Genomic DNA, 14,549 nt, shown 5'->3' with positions numbered 1-14,549 from the left:
TGCTTCTTTGTACTTTTTATTGTAGTAAGTATGTAATGTCCGATCAAGTGTACTGAGTTGTACGGACATGGAACAACATTGTATGATTAGTTGCATTGTAACTAGTACTTTAGAGCAACGACAACGTTCCATTCAGAAGCTACTTTTTCAATTTTGAAATGATGGATTAACAACATACGAAGCTACCAAACCAAACTTATATAATGAGATAAGCAAAACATTGTACTTGATGACATAACTAAACTTGTTCAAACATGACAAGCACGACATAATCATACTGGTTCAACCCAACAAGAGCAAACTACTAATTTGAAACAACAAGATAAAAGGCAAGCACAAGCGGAAGTAAAACGAAGGCAAGCTCTGATGTATCTTCATCCCGTAAAGGGGCAATAGGGGTGGTCGTAGAAGTTGTTAGCCTCCCGCTCTTTCGCAAATTCCGAACCATCTGTGATGTAGTCGATCATGAACCATGACTTATACGCGGCGTACGCATCTACTCCTGCGTACTCGACGAGGTTGTCTGGCAGCTCGCTTGTCCCCCACAGTTTGTAGTCTTCCTGCGTGTTGATCTTGTTCTTCATGCCTTTGTAGAATGGGTGGATGACGCTGGCTGCAACATCAGTCAAGGAGTCGTACTCTTTTCCGGTGTATGGAACTCTCCACTTGCGCTGAATGTCGATGAACTTGTTGGGGTTGATCTCCATATCGGACAACTTCAGCTTCTCTTTGTCGCTTTCAATGCTGAAACTGGCAAATGTGAACAACTTGTCATGCTGTAGCATGTCGGTCAGGCGCTTGGGCCTGCAAGGGCAGAGACATTTTGAATATTAGCATTACTTTGATGTTTGAATTATCCATTTTTGTTTTGTTTTACAAGTGATGAATCCATGAAGTAGTTGTTTATGTAGGATAAACAATGATGAATGTACTTCAAAAACTAGTAAAGAAAGTTCTGAAATTAAATTAAGTACATCATGTTATTCTTCTTCTTGGATTATACATAGTTTCAGTCAATGTTGTATGTTCCGCATTGGTACTAGTTTAGTCTACTTTTGTTGAAATAGGATAACACAGAACCAGTGCTTCACCAAGTCCTTAGTTTATTTTCTTACGAAAATAACATTACATCAAATTCAGAAAATACTTCACTACATCAAGTTCAGAAATATCTATTTTAATACATCGAGTACATAGACTACTCTATTGTATCAACTCCAGAAACTACACTAGTCGATCAACTTCAGAATTTAATCTTCCGCAAGATTTTCCAAATAGTAATCCAGTGTATCAGGTTCAAAAATACATTTTATAGTATATCTACTTGAGAAAATGCAGTAGTGCATCCACTTTTCACAAACCACACTAGTACATCTAGTTGGGAAACAAGTGTGATTAAATTTTCAGGATACAGTACTAATAAAACAGATAAACCATATGCAGGGCAAATGAGTAGGATTGCTCACCATTTTGTGGCCGCTGCGATGTGGTACACCAAGCAGAGTTCGTCGACGCACAACTGCAGGACTGCCGCCATCTGGGGAGGTTCATCTTCGTTGGTGTAGTGCACACCAACGCCGATGATCCTACGAATCCTGCCACCAAGCTTCCTCCAGAGCCTGGAGATCACCTCGTCGGCCTTGTCTGGTTCGCTGGTGCAGACGATCTCCAGCATCTCCTTGCCGTGGAGCTCAACCCCTTTGAGCGTTCTGGTGTAGTCGCGCTTCTCGCCGGGGACGTTAATGTCGACGAGGTTGCTCCTCTTGTCCGACGTCTCGGCATGATGACGCTTGGCGGACGGTTCCTCCGCCATGGCCTTCCTCCAGCGACTTGTGGGCTTTGGAGAGAGACGCTGGAGGTTTGTGTGCAGTGGAAATGGAAGCGGCAATGGTGGTTTGTGGAAACGAGGGAGAGATGTTAGACAATGGGGTATTTTTTCAGTGCGCCGACGGTGGTGTGTGGGAGGCGGTTCGTCGGGGGGCTTGTGTGTAGTGGTCGTGGGGGTCGCCGTTTGCACTTCGTCGTGGCAACCGCGCAGTGGGTGGCGCGGGTGGTGGCCTGGAAGAACTAACCGTCCAAGTTAAATGGTTTTTACTGTTGAACTGGCTAGTCTTGTGTAGCTGTACTTATGACCTGCAAAACCCCACTTGCACGTCTCTGCGGTGGTGATGATGGCATTTTACTGTGGCACCGATTCGTATAGTCAAGCTGTACTTATCAGCTGCTTATCCCACTTGCACGTGTCAGCGTCGGTGTTGGTGGAGGTCTGAACTCCTCTAGTGTCGTACTCGAACTGGTGATTGAAGTGTAATTGAACGTACCAAGTACCAGCGATACTATGTGTGGTGCTAATGTTTTTTTAAAACAATTTTCGTATTTTTTTAAAGGATTGTTTATATCAAGATAACATGTGAGTATTTTTTACAGATAAATTAGATTTTCACCAGTACAGGATGTATTATATTCGCATTTTGCTTGACGTAATTATTTTTATGTACTGATGGTCTTTCTAAATTGGGACTTGTAGGAGCAGGCATAGTTTTGCGTCAGATATATGAAGATAAGTTTTTTCAATTTTATTTTTGACTGCATTCAAAAGGATTATCAAATGGTTTAAATAATAATGCCACTGCTTCAGCGGGCACAAATCAGAAATTATATCAGTACTGATGTGTACTCTGCCTTGTACTGACGACTGATAGTTATCAGTACTAATATGCTACAAGAGTTTAAAATTTTCCTTGACATATTTTTTTCCTGAGTTACTGGTTCACAGTAGCCTTTTGCGTCGGATATATCCAGATAAGTTTTTTCAAACGTATTTTGTGACTGCATTCAAAATGATTATCAAATGGTTTACATAATAATGTCACTGCTCCAGCGGTCACAAATCAGAAACTAAAAAATAACTTTAGTTCTGATCGAGAAATTGACGATAAAGCTAAATAAGTTTTGGTAAACGACAGTGTTTTTGTGAAATGCTTCCTCATTGTGTGCTGATTCAACTGAGACTACACGGTTATTTTTTAGTTGACGCAGCAGGACAACCACTATGTATTGTTCAGTCTTGAGCTTCTCCTAACTATCCCCGAATGTTGTGCCTTGCCGGCGCTCTTTCCAGGTTGAGCCTTGGCAGCTTCATCGTCAGTTTCAGTTTCCTCGCCCCCGACACTGTCATCTTCATTGTCTTCGTCTGATTGGCCGTCATTCTCATCAAACTCTTCTTCTTCATCGTCTTCATTTGATTGCTTGGAACTCTGTACCTTGCCCTGTTTATGTTCAGCTCCACTGACCTCCTTACCCACTTTGCACGTGCGGGCATTATGTCCGTCAGTTCCGCCACACTTGCGGCAAGTGTAGCTGTTACGTGTGTTGTCTCCATTGGTAGAAAGCTGGGTGGCTCCAATCTGCTTGTTCTTGTTGACAGTGGCATCTGCGCAGAGTGGGCATGTGCGGTAGTTATGGTTGCTCACGACGTTGCAGAATCTGCATGCCCTTACCCCGAGGGGTTTGCCGTCCGGGCCAAATTCCACGCGCTTGATGGGGCGTGGTGGCTTTTTGGCTGCTGCTTGCGTCTTGCTCTTCCTCCCCTTTGTGTTTGAGAATATTGGGGGTTTAATCACCCTTTCCTGCTGCTGCTTGTAGGATGTGCTATTGTCATGTCGTTTGCCTACAGCACCATCAAGCTCATGATCTCGCATGTGAGTTTGTCGGTGCTCTTGAGTGTCCACACGGGCAAGCTCCGATTGCTGCTGCTCCTCTTCCTCGTTCTCAAACGGGTCAATAGCTCCCTTATGGTTCATCTCGGACAACATTGTAGCAATATCTTGCTCAATGGCTTCATTGTCCGCAACACCCCCATTGTGAGCAGAATGCATGGCGTCGAGTTCTTGTTCAAGTTTATCCATGACGACCCGCGTCCTTGCCATTTGCTCTTGGCTTCTCAAGCTTTTTCTCTGCACCCTCATGTTCAGCGTCAGCAGTGAGCTTTCAATGCAGTATTGGGATGCCTTGTTTGGCGCTACTGTCCTCAAGTCATTTCTGTCAAATGTTGGCTGGATATTCGGTCGTTTGGTGTATCTCCTGAGTATGTATTTCTCTGGAACGCTTTGAGCCTTAATTGTCTGCATCATGCACAGGACATGCACGCAGAAAAGACCTGTATTTGTTTTTGGAAGAGGTGCATGTTTTTTGTCATTTCATTCGAACAAAAACTTTGCAAAAAAAAGTAGTACAGTATGTAACATCTTTTTTGTAGTCCTCACCTGTGTGGTCCCATAGCCTGCACTCGCACTCATATGTTTCTCCCACGGGGTCTGCAACCACATGGAACGCGTGCTGAGCCCACACAGACAGTTTTTGCGGGTGGTTGTAGCGCACTAGGTACTTTGTGGGCTCTTCCGTCTCTGTCGCCGTGAAGAGAGTGCTCAGTTTTAGCCTATCTCTGATCTCGCTGTACACAGCTCGCGTGTACAGCTTTGCCATCTGGGTGTCAAACCCATAGAAGGTCAGCGTGTTTTGTTCCGTCTGCAGATGCAAGAATGATGACCAAATTGTTAGTTTTCTCGCAAGAAAAACTTCTAATAAAGTTTTTACTTTAGTAAGCATGTAATTTTTTGTCTTACGACAAGTGATAGAGCTATACCCGGTTACCCATTGTCTCCTGGTTCTCTGTCTGCCTCCTGCTTTTGACGCAGGAGTTTATCTGACTGACAAACCGGTGTAGGTTATGTCTCTCATTTACGTAGTTCTTCTTGAGCACATAGTTCACGCTCTCACTTCGCTGTGTGGATGTCATTTTGGCGCAGAAAATTTCTTTGAAGTAGGCTGATATCCATTTCTCACGCTCGTTCCACATGCCCACCATTGTGGCATCATCGTGGAGGTTGTACTTATCCATGAGTCTTTTCCAGGCATCCTCAAACTCAGTTGGCATGAGGGGCCAGTTGAGAATTGATGTGAATTCATCCTTAAGGTCCTCGTGCAGGAAATATAGGTACGCGAGGTGTTCCCTGTACTTCTTCATAATGTGCCAGCGGCATAGCTTATGTATTGTGTTCTTGAAAACATCTGCGATCGCCAAAGCCATTGCCTGGCACTGGTCTGGTAATGAGAAAATAGACTCGGAGTGGTCAGCATATGGTGGTGCATATATATAAATAGAACTGACACAACATTTTTTACCGTGTTAATTTCCTTTTATTTATTTTTGGGGTAGGGGGTGGTGGTGGTGGTTGGGGGTGGTTTTCGCGGTTGTACCTGTGAGGATGCATGTAGGAGCCTTCCCTCTCATGCACCTTAAAAACGTCTTGAACAGCCATCTGAATGATTCTGCATCCTCATCTCTTATCAGGGCGAAACCAAAGAATGTAGTCTGTAAGTGGTTGTTAGTACCGACAAACACCCCAAGTGGCATATGGTACTTGTTGGTCTTGTACATGGTGTCAAATGTTACGCAGTCACCGAAGTCCTGATATGCGCCTCGGCAGCTTACGTTCGCCCAGAATATGTTCTTAACTCTGTTGGACTCATCGAGTTGCATGTCACAGAAGAATTCCCTGTTTATAGCTTTCATCTCCCTAAAGAAGTTGACAGTCTTTAGGACATCATCCACATCATCAATCCTTGAATTCTTTGCTTTCCTGCATATAAAAAGTTTCATTGAAAAATGCACGTTGAACTGGCGTCAGGTGATGCGTTGCTTGATATGTTTGTACTGACAGAGGAAAAAAGACGTAGGCGGTTTATGGGAGGATAACAAGTTTGTACTTACATGTTAATCAGGTCTTTGGCATTCATTTTGAGGAAGTAGCTACCAGGGTCATCACCGCCCAGAATGCTCATGATTTGCGCGTGTTCAATGCCTTTGAACTGCAGGTACTTGACGTACTCCAAGATTGTTTTGTCAAAAAATTTGTGGGAGTGCAAGAAGACAAGCATTTGCGGAGTGAGCTGTAGCCTGTGGTTGTGTTCCCAGTGAAGGAAATATGCCCTAGAGGCAATAATAAAGTTATTATTTATTTCCTTATAATCATGATAAATTGTTTATTATTCATGCTAGAATTGTATTAACTGGAAACATAATACATGTGTGAATACATAGACAAACAAAGTGTCACTAGTATGCCTCTACTTGACTAGCTCGTTAATCAAAGATAGTTATGTTTCCTGACCATGAACAATGAGTTGTTATTTGATTAACGAGGTCACATCATTAGTTGGATGATCTGATTGACATGACCCATTCCATTAGCTTAGCACCCGATCGTTTAGTATGTTGCTATTGCTTTCTTCATGACTTATACATGTTCCTATGACTATGAGATTATGCAACTCCCGTTTACCGAAGGAACACTTTGGGTGCTACCAAACGTCACAACGTAACTGGGTGATTATAAAGGAGCATTACAGGTGTCTCCAAAGGTAGATGTTGGGTTGGCGTATTTCGAGATTAGGATTTGTCACTCCGATTGTCGGAGAGGTATCTCTGGGCCCTCTCGGTAATACACATCACATAAGCCTTGCAAGCATTACAACTAATATGTTAGTTGTGAGATGATGTATTACGGAACGAGTAAAGAGACTTGCCGGTAACGAGATTGAACTAGGTATTGGATACCGACGATCAAATCTCGGGCAAGTAACATACCGATGACAAAGGGAACAACGTATGTTGTTATGCGGTCTGACCGATAAAGATCTTCGTAGAATATGTAGGAGCCAATATGGGCATCCAGGTCCCGCTATTGGTTATTGATCGGAGACGTGTCTCGGTCATGTCTACATTGTTCTCGAACCCGTAGGGTCCGCACGCTTAAGGTTACGATGATAGTTACATTATGAGTTTATACATTTTGATGTACCGAAGGTTGTTCGGAGTCCCGGATGTGATCACAGACATGACGAGGAGTCTCGAAATGGTCGAGACGTAAAGATTGATATATTGGAAGCCTATGTTTGGACATCGGAAGTGTTCCGGGTGAAATCGGGATTTTACCGGGTTACCGGGAGGTTACCGGAACCCCCCGGGAGCCATATGGGCCTTCATGGGCCTTAGTGGAAAGGAGAAAGGGGCAGCCCAAGGTGGCTGCGCCACTTCCCCCTCCCCTAGTCCTATTAGGACTAGGAGAAGGTGGCCGGCCCCCTCTCTCTCTTTCCCCCCCTTGGGAATCCTAGTTGGAATAGGATTGGGGGGGAGTCCTACTCCCGGAAGGAGTAGGACTCCTCCTGCGCCTCTCTCCCTGGCCGGCGCCCCCCTCCCCCCTTGGCTCCTTTATATACTGAGGTAGAGGCACCCTAGAAACACACAAGTTGATCCACGTGATCTATTCCTTAGCCGTGTGCGGTGCCCCCTGCCACCATATACCTCGATAATACTGTAGCGGAGTTTAGGCGAAGCCCTGCTGCTGTAGTTCATCAAGATCGTCACCACGCCGTCGTGCTGACGAAACTCTGCCCCGACACTTTGCTGGATCGGAGTCCGGGGATCGTCATCGAGCTGAACGTGTGCTCGAACTCGGAGGTGCCGTAGTTTCGGTGCTTGATCGGTTGGATCGTGAAGACGTACGACTACTTCCTCTACGTCGTGTCATCGCTTCCGCAGTCGGTCTGCGTAGGGTACGTAGACAACACTCTCCCCCTCGTTGCTATGCATCACATGATCTTGCGTGAGCGTAGGAAATTTTTTGAAATTACTACGAAACCCAACAGTGGCATCCGAGCCTAGGTTATTTATGTTGATGTTATATGCACGAGTAGAACACAAGTGAGTTGTGGACGATACAAGTCATACTGCCTACCAGCATGTCATACTTTGGTTCAGCGGTATTGTTGGATGAGACGACCCGGACCAACCTTACGCATACGCTTACGCGAGACCGGTTCCCTCGACGTGCTTCGCACATAGATGGCTTGCGGGCGACTGTCTCTCCAACTTTAGTTGAACCGAGTGTGGCTACGCCCGGTCCTTGCGAAGGTTAAAACGGAGTCTATTTGACAAACTATCGTTGTGGTTTTGATGCGTAGGTGAGATTGGTTCTTGCTTAAGCCCGTAGCAGCCACGTAAAACTTGCAACAACAAAGTAGAGGATGTCTAACTTGTTTTTGCAGGGCATGTTGTGATGTGATATGGTCAAGGCATGATGCTGAATTTTATTGTATGAGATGATCATGTTTTGTAACCGAGTTATCGGCAACTGGCAGGAGCCATATGGTTGTCGCTTTATTGTATGCAATGAAATTGCGATGTAATGCTTTACTTTATTACTAAACAGTAGTGATAGTCGTGGAAGCATAAGATTGGCGAGACGACAACGATGCTACGATGGAGATCAAGGTGTCGCGCCGGTGACGATGGTGATCATGACGGTGCTTCGGAGATGGAGATCACAAGCACAAGATGATGATGGCCATATCATATCACTTATATTGATTGCATGTGATGTTTATCCTTTTATGCATCTTATATTGCTTTGATTGACGGTACCATTATAAGATGATCTCTCACTAAATTATCAAGGAGTGTTCTCCCTGAGTATGCACCGTTGCCAAAGTTCGTCGTGCCCAGACACCACGTGATGATCGGGTGTGATAAGCTCTACGTCCATCTACAACGAGTGCAAGCCAGTTTTGCACACGCAGAATACTCAGGTTAAACTTGACGAGCCTAGCATATGCAGATATGGCCTCGGAACACGGAGACCGAAAGGTCGAGCGTGAATCATATGGTAGATATGATCAACATAAACGATGTTCACCATTGAAAGCTACTCCATCTCACGTGATGATCGGTTATGGTTTAGTTGATTTGGATCACGTAATCACTTAGAAGATTAGAGGGATGTCTATCTAAGTGGGAGTTCTTAAGTAATATGATTAATTGAACTTAAATTTATCATGAACTTAGTACCTGATAGTATCTTGCTTGTTTATGTTGATTATAGATAGATGGCTCGTGCTGTTGTTCCGTTGAATTTTAATGCGTTCCTTGAGAAAGCAAAGTTGAAAGATGATGGTAGCAATTACACGGACTGGGTCCGTAACTTGAGGATTATCCTCATTGCTGCTCAGAAGAATTACGTCCTGGAAGCACCGCTGGGTGCCAGGCCTGCTGCTGGAGCAACACCAGATGTTATGAACGTCTGGCAGAGCAAAGCTGATGACTACTCGATAGTTCAGTGTGCCATGCTTTACGGCTTAGAATCGGGACTTCAACGACGTTTTGAACGTCATGGAGCATATGAGATGTTCCAGGAGTTGAAGTTAATATTTCAAGCAAATGCCCGAATTGAGAGATATGAAGTCTCCAATAAGTTCTATAGCTGCAAGATGGAGGAGAACAGTTCTGTTAGTGAGCATATACTCAAAATGTCTGGGTATAATAATCACTTGATTCAATTGGGAGTTAATCTTCCGGATGATTGCGTCATTGACAGAATTCTCCAATCACTGGCACCAAGCTACAAGAGCTTCGTGATGAACTATAATATGCAAGGGATGAACAAGACTATTCCCGAGCTCTTCGCAATGCTGAAAGCTGCGGAGGTAGAAATCAAAAAGGAGCATCAAGTGTTGATGGTTAACAAAACCACTAGTTTCAAAAAAAAAGAGCAAAGGGAAGAAGAAGGGGAACTTCAAGAAGAACGGCAAACAAGTTGCTGCTCAGGAGAAGAAACCCAAGTCTGGACCTAAGCCTGAAACTGAGTGCTTCTACTGCAAGCAGACTGGTCACTGGAAGCGGAACTGCCCCAAGTATTTGGCGGATAAGAAGGATGGCAAGGTGAACAAAGGTATATGTGATATACATGTTATTGATGTGTACCTTACTAGAGCTCGCAGTAGCACCTGGGTATTTGATACTGGTTCTGTTGCTAATATTTGCAACTCGAAACAGGGACTACGAAATAAGCGGGCACTGGCAAAGGACGAGGTGACGATGCGCGTGGGAAACGGTTCCAAAGTCGATGTGATCGCGGTCGGCACGCTACCTCTACATCTACCTTCGGGATTAATATTAGACCTAAATAATTGTTATTTGGTGCCAGCGTTGAGCATGAGCATTATATCTGGATCTTGTTTAATGCGAGACGGTTATTCATTTAAATCAGAGAATAATGGTTGTTCTATTTATATGAGTAATATCTTTTATGGTCATGCACCCTTGAAGAGTGGTCTATTCTTATTGAATCTCGATAGTAGTAATACACATATTCATAATGTTGAAGCCAAAAGATGCAGAGTTGATAATGAAAGTGCAACTTATTTGTGGCACTGTCGTTTAGGTCATATCGGTATAAAGCGCATGAAGAAACTCCATACTGATGGACTTTTGGAACCACTTGATTATGAATCACTTGGTACTTGCGAACCGTGCCTCATGGGCAAGATGACTAAAACACCGTTCTCCGGTACTATGGAGAGAGCAACAGATTTGTTGGAAATCATACTACCGATGTATGTGGTCCGATGAATATTGAGGCTCGTGGCGGATATCGTTATTTTCTCACCTTCACAGATGATTTAAGCAGATATGGGTATATCTACTTAATGAAACATAAGTCTGAAACATTTGAAAAGTTCAAAGAATTTCGGAGTGAAGTTGAAAATCATCGTAACAAGAAAATAAAGTTTCTACGATCTGATCGTGGAGGAGAATATTTGAGTTACGAGTTTGGTGTACATTTGAAAAACTGTGGAATAGTTTCGCAACTCACGCCACCCGGAACACCACAGCGTAATGGTGTGTCCGAACGTCGTAATCGTACTTTACTAGATATGGTGTGATCTATGATGTCTCTTACTGATTTACCGCTATCATTTTGGGGTTATGCTTTAGAGACGGCCGCATTCACGTTAAATAGGGCACCATCAAAACCCGTTGAGACGACGCCTTATGAACTGTGGTTTGGCAAGAAACCAAAGTTGTCGTTTCTTAAAGTTTGGGGCTGCGATGCTTATGTGAAAAAGCTTCAACCTGATAAGCTCGAACCCAAATCGGAGAAATGTGTCTTCATAGGATACCCAAAGGAAACTGTTGGGTACACCTTCTATCACAGATCCGAAGGCAAGACATTCGTTGCCAAGAATGGATCCTTTCTAGAGAAGGAGTTTCTCTCGAAAGAAGTGAGTAGGAGGAAAGTAGAACTTGACGAGGTAACTGTACCTGCTCCCTTACTGGAAAGTAGTTCATCACAGAAAACTGTTTCAGTGACACCTACACCAGTTAGTGAGGAAGCCAATGATAATGATCATGAAACTTCAGATCAAGATACTACTGAACCTCGTAGATCAACCAGAGTAAGATCCGCACCAGAGTGGTACGGTAATCCTGTTCTGCAAGTCATGCTACTAGATCATGATGAACCTACGAACTATGAAGAAGCGATGGTGAGCCCAGATTCCGCAAAGTGGCTTGAAGCCATGAAATCTGAGATGGGATCCATGTATGAGAACAAAGTATGGACTTTGGTTGACTTGCCCGATGATCGGCAAGCAATTGAAAATAAATGGATCTTTAAGAAGAAGACTGACACTGATGGTAATGTTACTGTCTACAAAGCTCGACTTGTCGCAAAAGGTTTTCGGCAAGTTCAAGGGATTGACTACGATGATACCTTCTCACCCGTAGCGATGCTTAAGTCCGTCCGAATCATGTTAGCGATTGCCGCATTTTATGATTATGAAATTTGGCAGATGGATGTCAAAACTGCATTCCTGAATGGATTTCTGGAAGAAGAGTTGTATATGATGCAACCAGAAGGTTTTGTCGATCCAAAGGGAGCTAACAAAGTGTGCAAGCTCCAGCGATCCATTTATGGACTGGTGCAAGCCTCTCGGAGTTGGAATAAACGTTTTGATAGTGTGATCAAAGCATTTGGTTTTATACAGACTTTCGGAGAAGCCTGTATTTACAAGAAAGTGAGTGGGAGCTCTGTAGCATTTCTGATATTATATGTGGATGACATATTGCTAATTGGAAATGATATAGAATTTCTGGATAGCATAAAGGGATACTTGAATAAAAGTTTTTCAACGAAAGACCTCGGTGAAGCTGCTTACATATTAGGCATTAAGATCTATAGAGATAGATCAAGACGCTTAATTGGACTTTCACAAAGCACATACCTTGACAAGATTTTGAAGAAGTTCAAAATGGATCAAGCAAAGAAAGGGTTCTTGCCTGTGTTACAAGGTGTGAAGTTGAGTAAGACTCAATGCCCGACCACTGCAGAAGATAGAGAGAATATGAAAGATGTTCCCTATGCATCAGCCATAGGATCTATCATGTATGCAATGCTGTGTACCAGACCTGATGTGTGCCTTGCTATAAGTTTAGCAGGGAGGTACCAAAGTAATCCAGGAGTGGATCACTGGACAGCGGTCAAGAACATCCTGAAATACCTGAAAAGGACTAAGGATATGTTTCTCGTATATGGAGGTGACAAAGAGCTCACCGTAAAAGGTTACGTTGATGCAAGCTTTGACACTGATCCGGACGATTCTAAATCGCAAACCGGATACGTGTTTACATTAAATGGTGGAGCTGTCAGTTGGTGCAGTTCTAAACAAAGCGTCGCAGCGGGATCTACATGTGAAGCGGAGTACATAGCTTCTTCGGAAGCAGCGAACGAAGGAGTCTGGATGAAGGAGTTCATATCCGATCTAGGTGTCATACCTAATGCATCGGGTCCAATGAAAATCTTTTGTGACAATACTGGTGTAATTGCCTTGGCAAAGGAATCCAGATTTCACAAAAGGACCAAACACATCAAGAGACGCTTCAACTCCATCCGGGATCTAGTCCAGGTGGGAGACATAGAGATTTGCAAGATACATACGGATCTGAATGTTGCAGACCCGTTGACTAAGCCTCTTCCACGAGAAAAACATGATCAGCACCAAGGTTCCATGGGTGTTAGAATCATTACAGTGTAATCTAGATTATTGACTCTAGTGCAAGTGGGAGACTGAAGGAAATATGCCCTAGAGGCAATAATAAAGTTATTATTTATTTCCTTATAATCATGATAAATTGTTTATTATTCATGCTAGAATTGTATTAACCAGAAACATAATACATGTGTGAATACATAGACAAACAAAGTGTCACTAGTATGCCTCTACTTGACTAGCTCGTTAATCAAAGATGGTTATGTTTCCTGACCATGAACAATGAGTTGTTATTTGATTAACGAGGTCACATCATTAGTTGAATGATCTGATTGACATGAACCATTCCATTAGCTTAGCACCTTGATCGTTTAGATTGTGCCTATGCTTTCTTCGTGACTCATACATGTTCATGTGACTATGAGATTATGCAACTCCCATTACCGGAGGAACCACTTGTGTGCTACCAACCGTCACAACGTAACTGGGTGATATAAAGGTGCTCTACAGGTGTCTCCAAAGGTACTTGTTGGGTTGGCGTATTTTGAGATTAGGATTTGTCACTCCGATTGTCGGAGAGGTATCTCTGGGCCCACTCGGTAATACACATCATTTAAGCCTTGCAAGCATTGCAACTAATGAGTTAGTTGCGTGATGACGTATTACGGAACGAGTAAAGAGACTTTCCGGTAACGAGATTGAACTAGGTATTGAGATACCGACGATCGAATCTCGGGCAAGTAACATACCGATGACAAAGGGAACAACATATGTTGTTATGCGGTTTGCCGATAAAGATCAGCGTAGAATATGTAGGAGCCAATATGAGCATCCAGGTTCCGCTATTGGTTATTGACCGGAGACATGTCTCGGTCATGTCTACATAGTTCTCGAACTCGTAGGGTCTGCACGCTTAAAGTTCGATGACGGTTATATTATGAGTTTATGTGTTTTGATGTGCCGAAGGTAGTTCGGAGTCCCGGATGTGATCACGGACATGACGAGGAGTCTCGAAATGGTCGAGACATGAAGATTGATATATTGGACGACTATATTCGGACACCGGAATGGTTCCAGGGGTGATCGGATATATACCGGAGTATCGGGGGGTTACCGGAACCCCCCGGAGGTTAATGGGCCTCATGGGCCCAATTAGTGGAAGAAGAGAGGCGGCCAAGGGGCAGCCATGCGCCCCTCCCCTCCCAAGTCCGAATTGGACTAGGAAGGGGGGCGGCGCCCCCCTTTCCTTTCTCCCTCTTTCTCCTTCCCTATCCTCTCCTACTCCAACATGGAAATGGGGGAGTCCTACTCCCGGTGGGAGTAGGACTCCTCATGGGGGCGCGCCAAGGGTGGGCCGGCCCCCTCCCCCTCCTCTACTCCTTTATATACGGGGAGGGAGGCACCCCTAGAGACATAACAATTGATCCCTTGGATCTCTTAGCTGTGTGCGGAGCCCCCCTCCACCATAATCCACCTCGGTCATATCGTAGCGGTGCTTAGCCAAAGCCTGTGTCGGTAGAACATCATCATCGTCACCACGCCATGTGTGCTGACGGAACTCTCCCTCATAAGCTCGGCTGGATCGGAGTTCGAGGGACGTCATCGAGTTGAACGTGTGCAAAACTCGGAGGTGTCATACGTTCGGTGCTTGATCGGTCGGA

At 44.2% G+C, this 14,549-nt stretch overlaps 2 protein-coding genes across 2 annotated transcripts; both read right to left on the bottom strand.

The window, feature by feature from the left end:
- Positions 1–209: 209 nt before the first annotated feature.
- On the bottom strand, positions 210–1,826 carry LOC125517234. The gene is made up of 2 exons (XM_048682416.1): positions 1,467–1,826; positions 210–804 (listed from the first exon to the last, which is right to left on the bottom strand). Exons 1-2 carry the CDS (start codon positions 1,811–1,813, stop codon positions 375–377), a joined length of 777 nt encoding a protein of 258 aa, XP_048538373.1. The 5' UTR covers positions 1,814–1,826; the 3' UTR covers positions 210–374.
- Positions 1,827–3,037: 1,211 nt separating this feature from the next.
- On the bottom strand, positions 3,038–6,052 carry LOC125517233 (protein FAR1-RELATED SEQUENCE 5-like). The gene is made up of 5 exons (XM_048682415.1): positions 5,774–6,052; positions 5,260–5,642; positions 4,646–5,103; positions 4,266–4,527; positions 3,038–4,159 (listed from the first exon to the last, which is right to left on the bottom strand). The coding sequence occupies exons 1-5, from the start codon at positions 5,938–5,940 to the stop codon at positions 3,051–3,053; spliced, it is 2,379 nt and encodes a 792-aa protein (XP_048538372.1). The 5' UTR covers positions 5,941–6,052; the 3' UTR covers positions 3,038–3,050.
- Between the last annotated feature and the right edge of the window lie 8,497 nt (positions 6,053–14,549).

Source organism: Triticum urartu, chromosome 6, assembly GCF_003073215.2.
Source record: "Triticum urartu cultivar G1812 chromosome 6, Tu2.1, whole genome shotgun sequence".
Taxonomy (NCBI): domain Eukaryota; kingdom Viridiplantae; phylum Streptophyta; class Magnoliopsida; order Poales; family Poaceae; genus Triticum; species Triticum urartu.
This window is presented reverse-complemented; position numbering and strand designations above follow the sequence as displayed.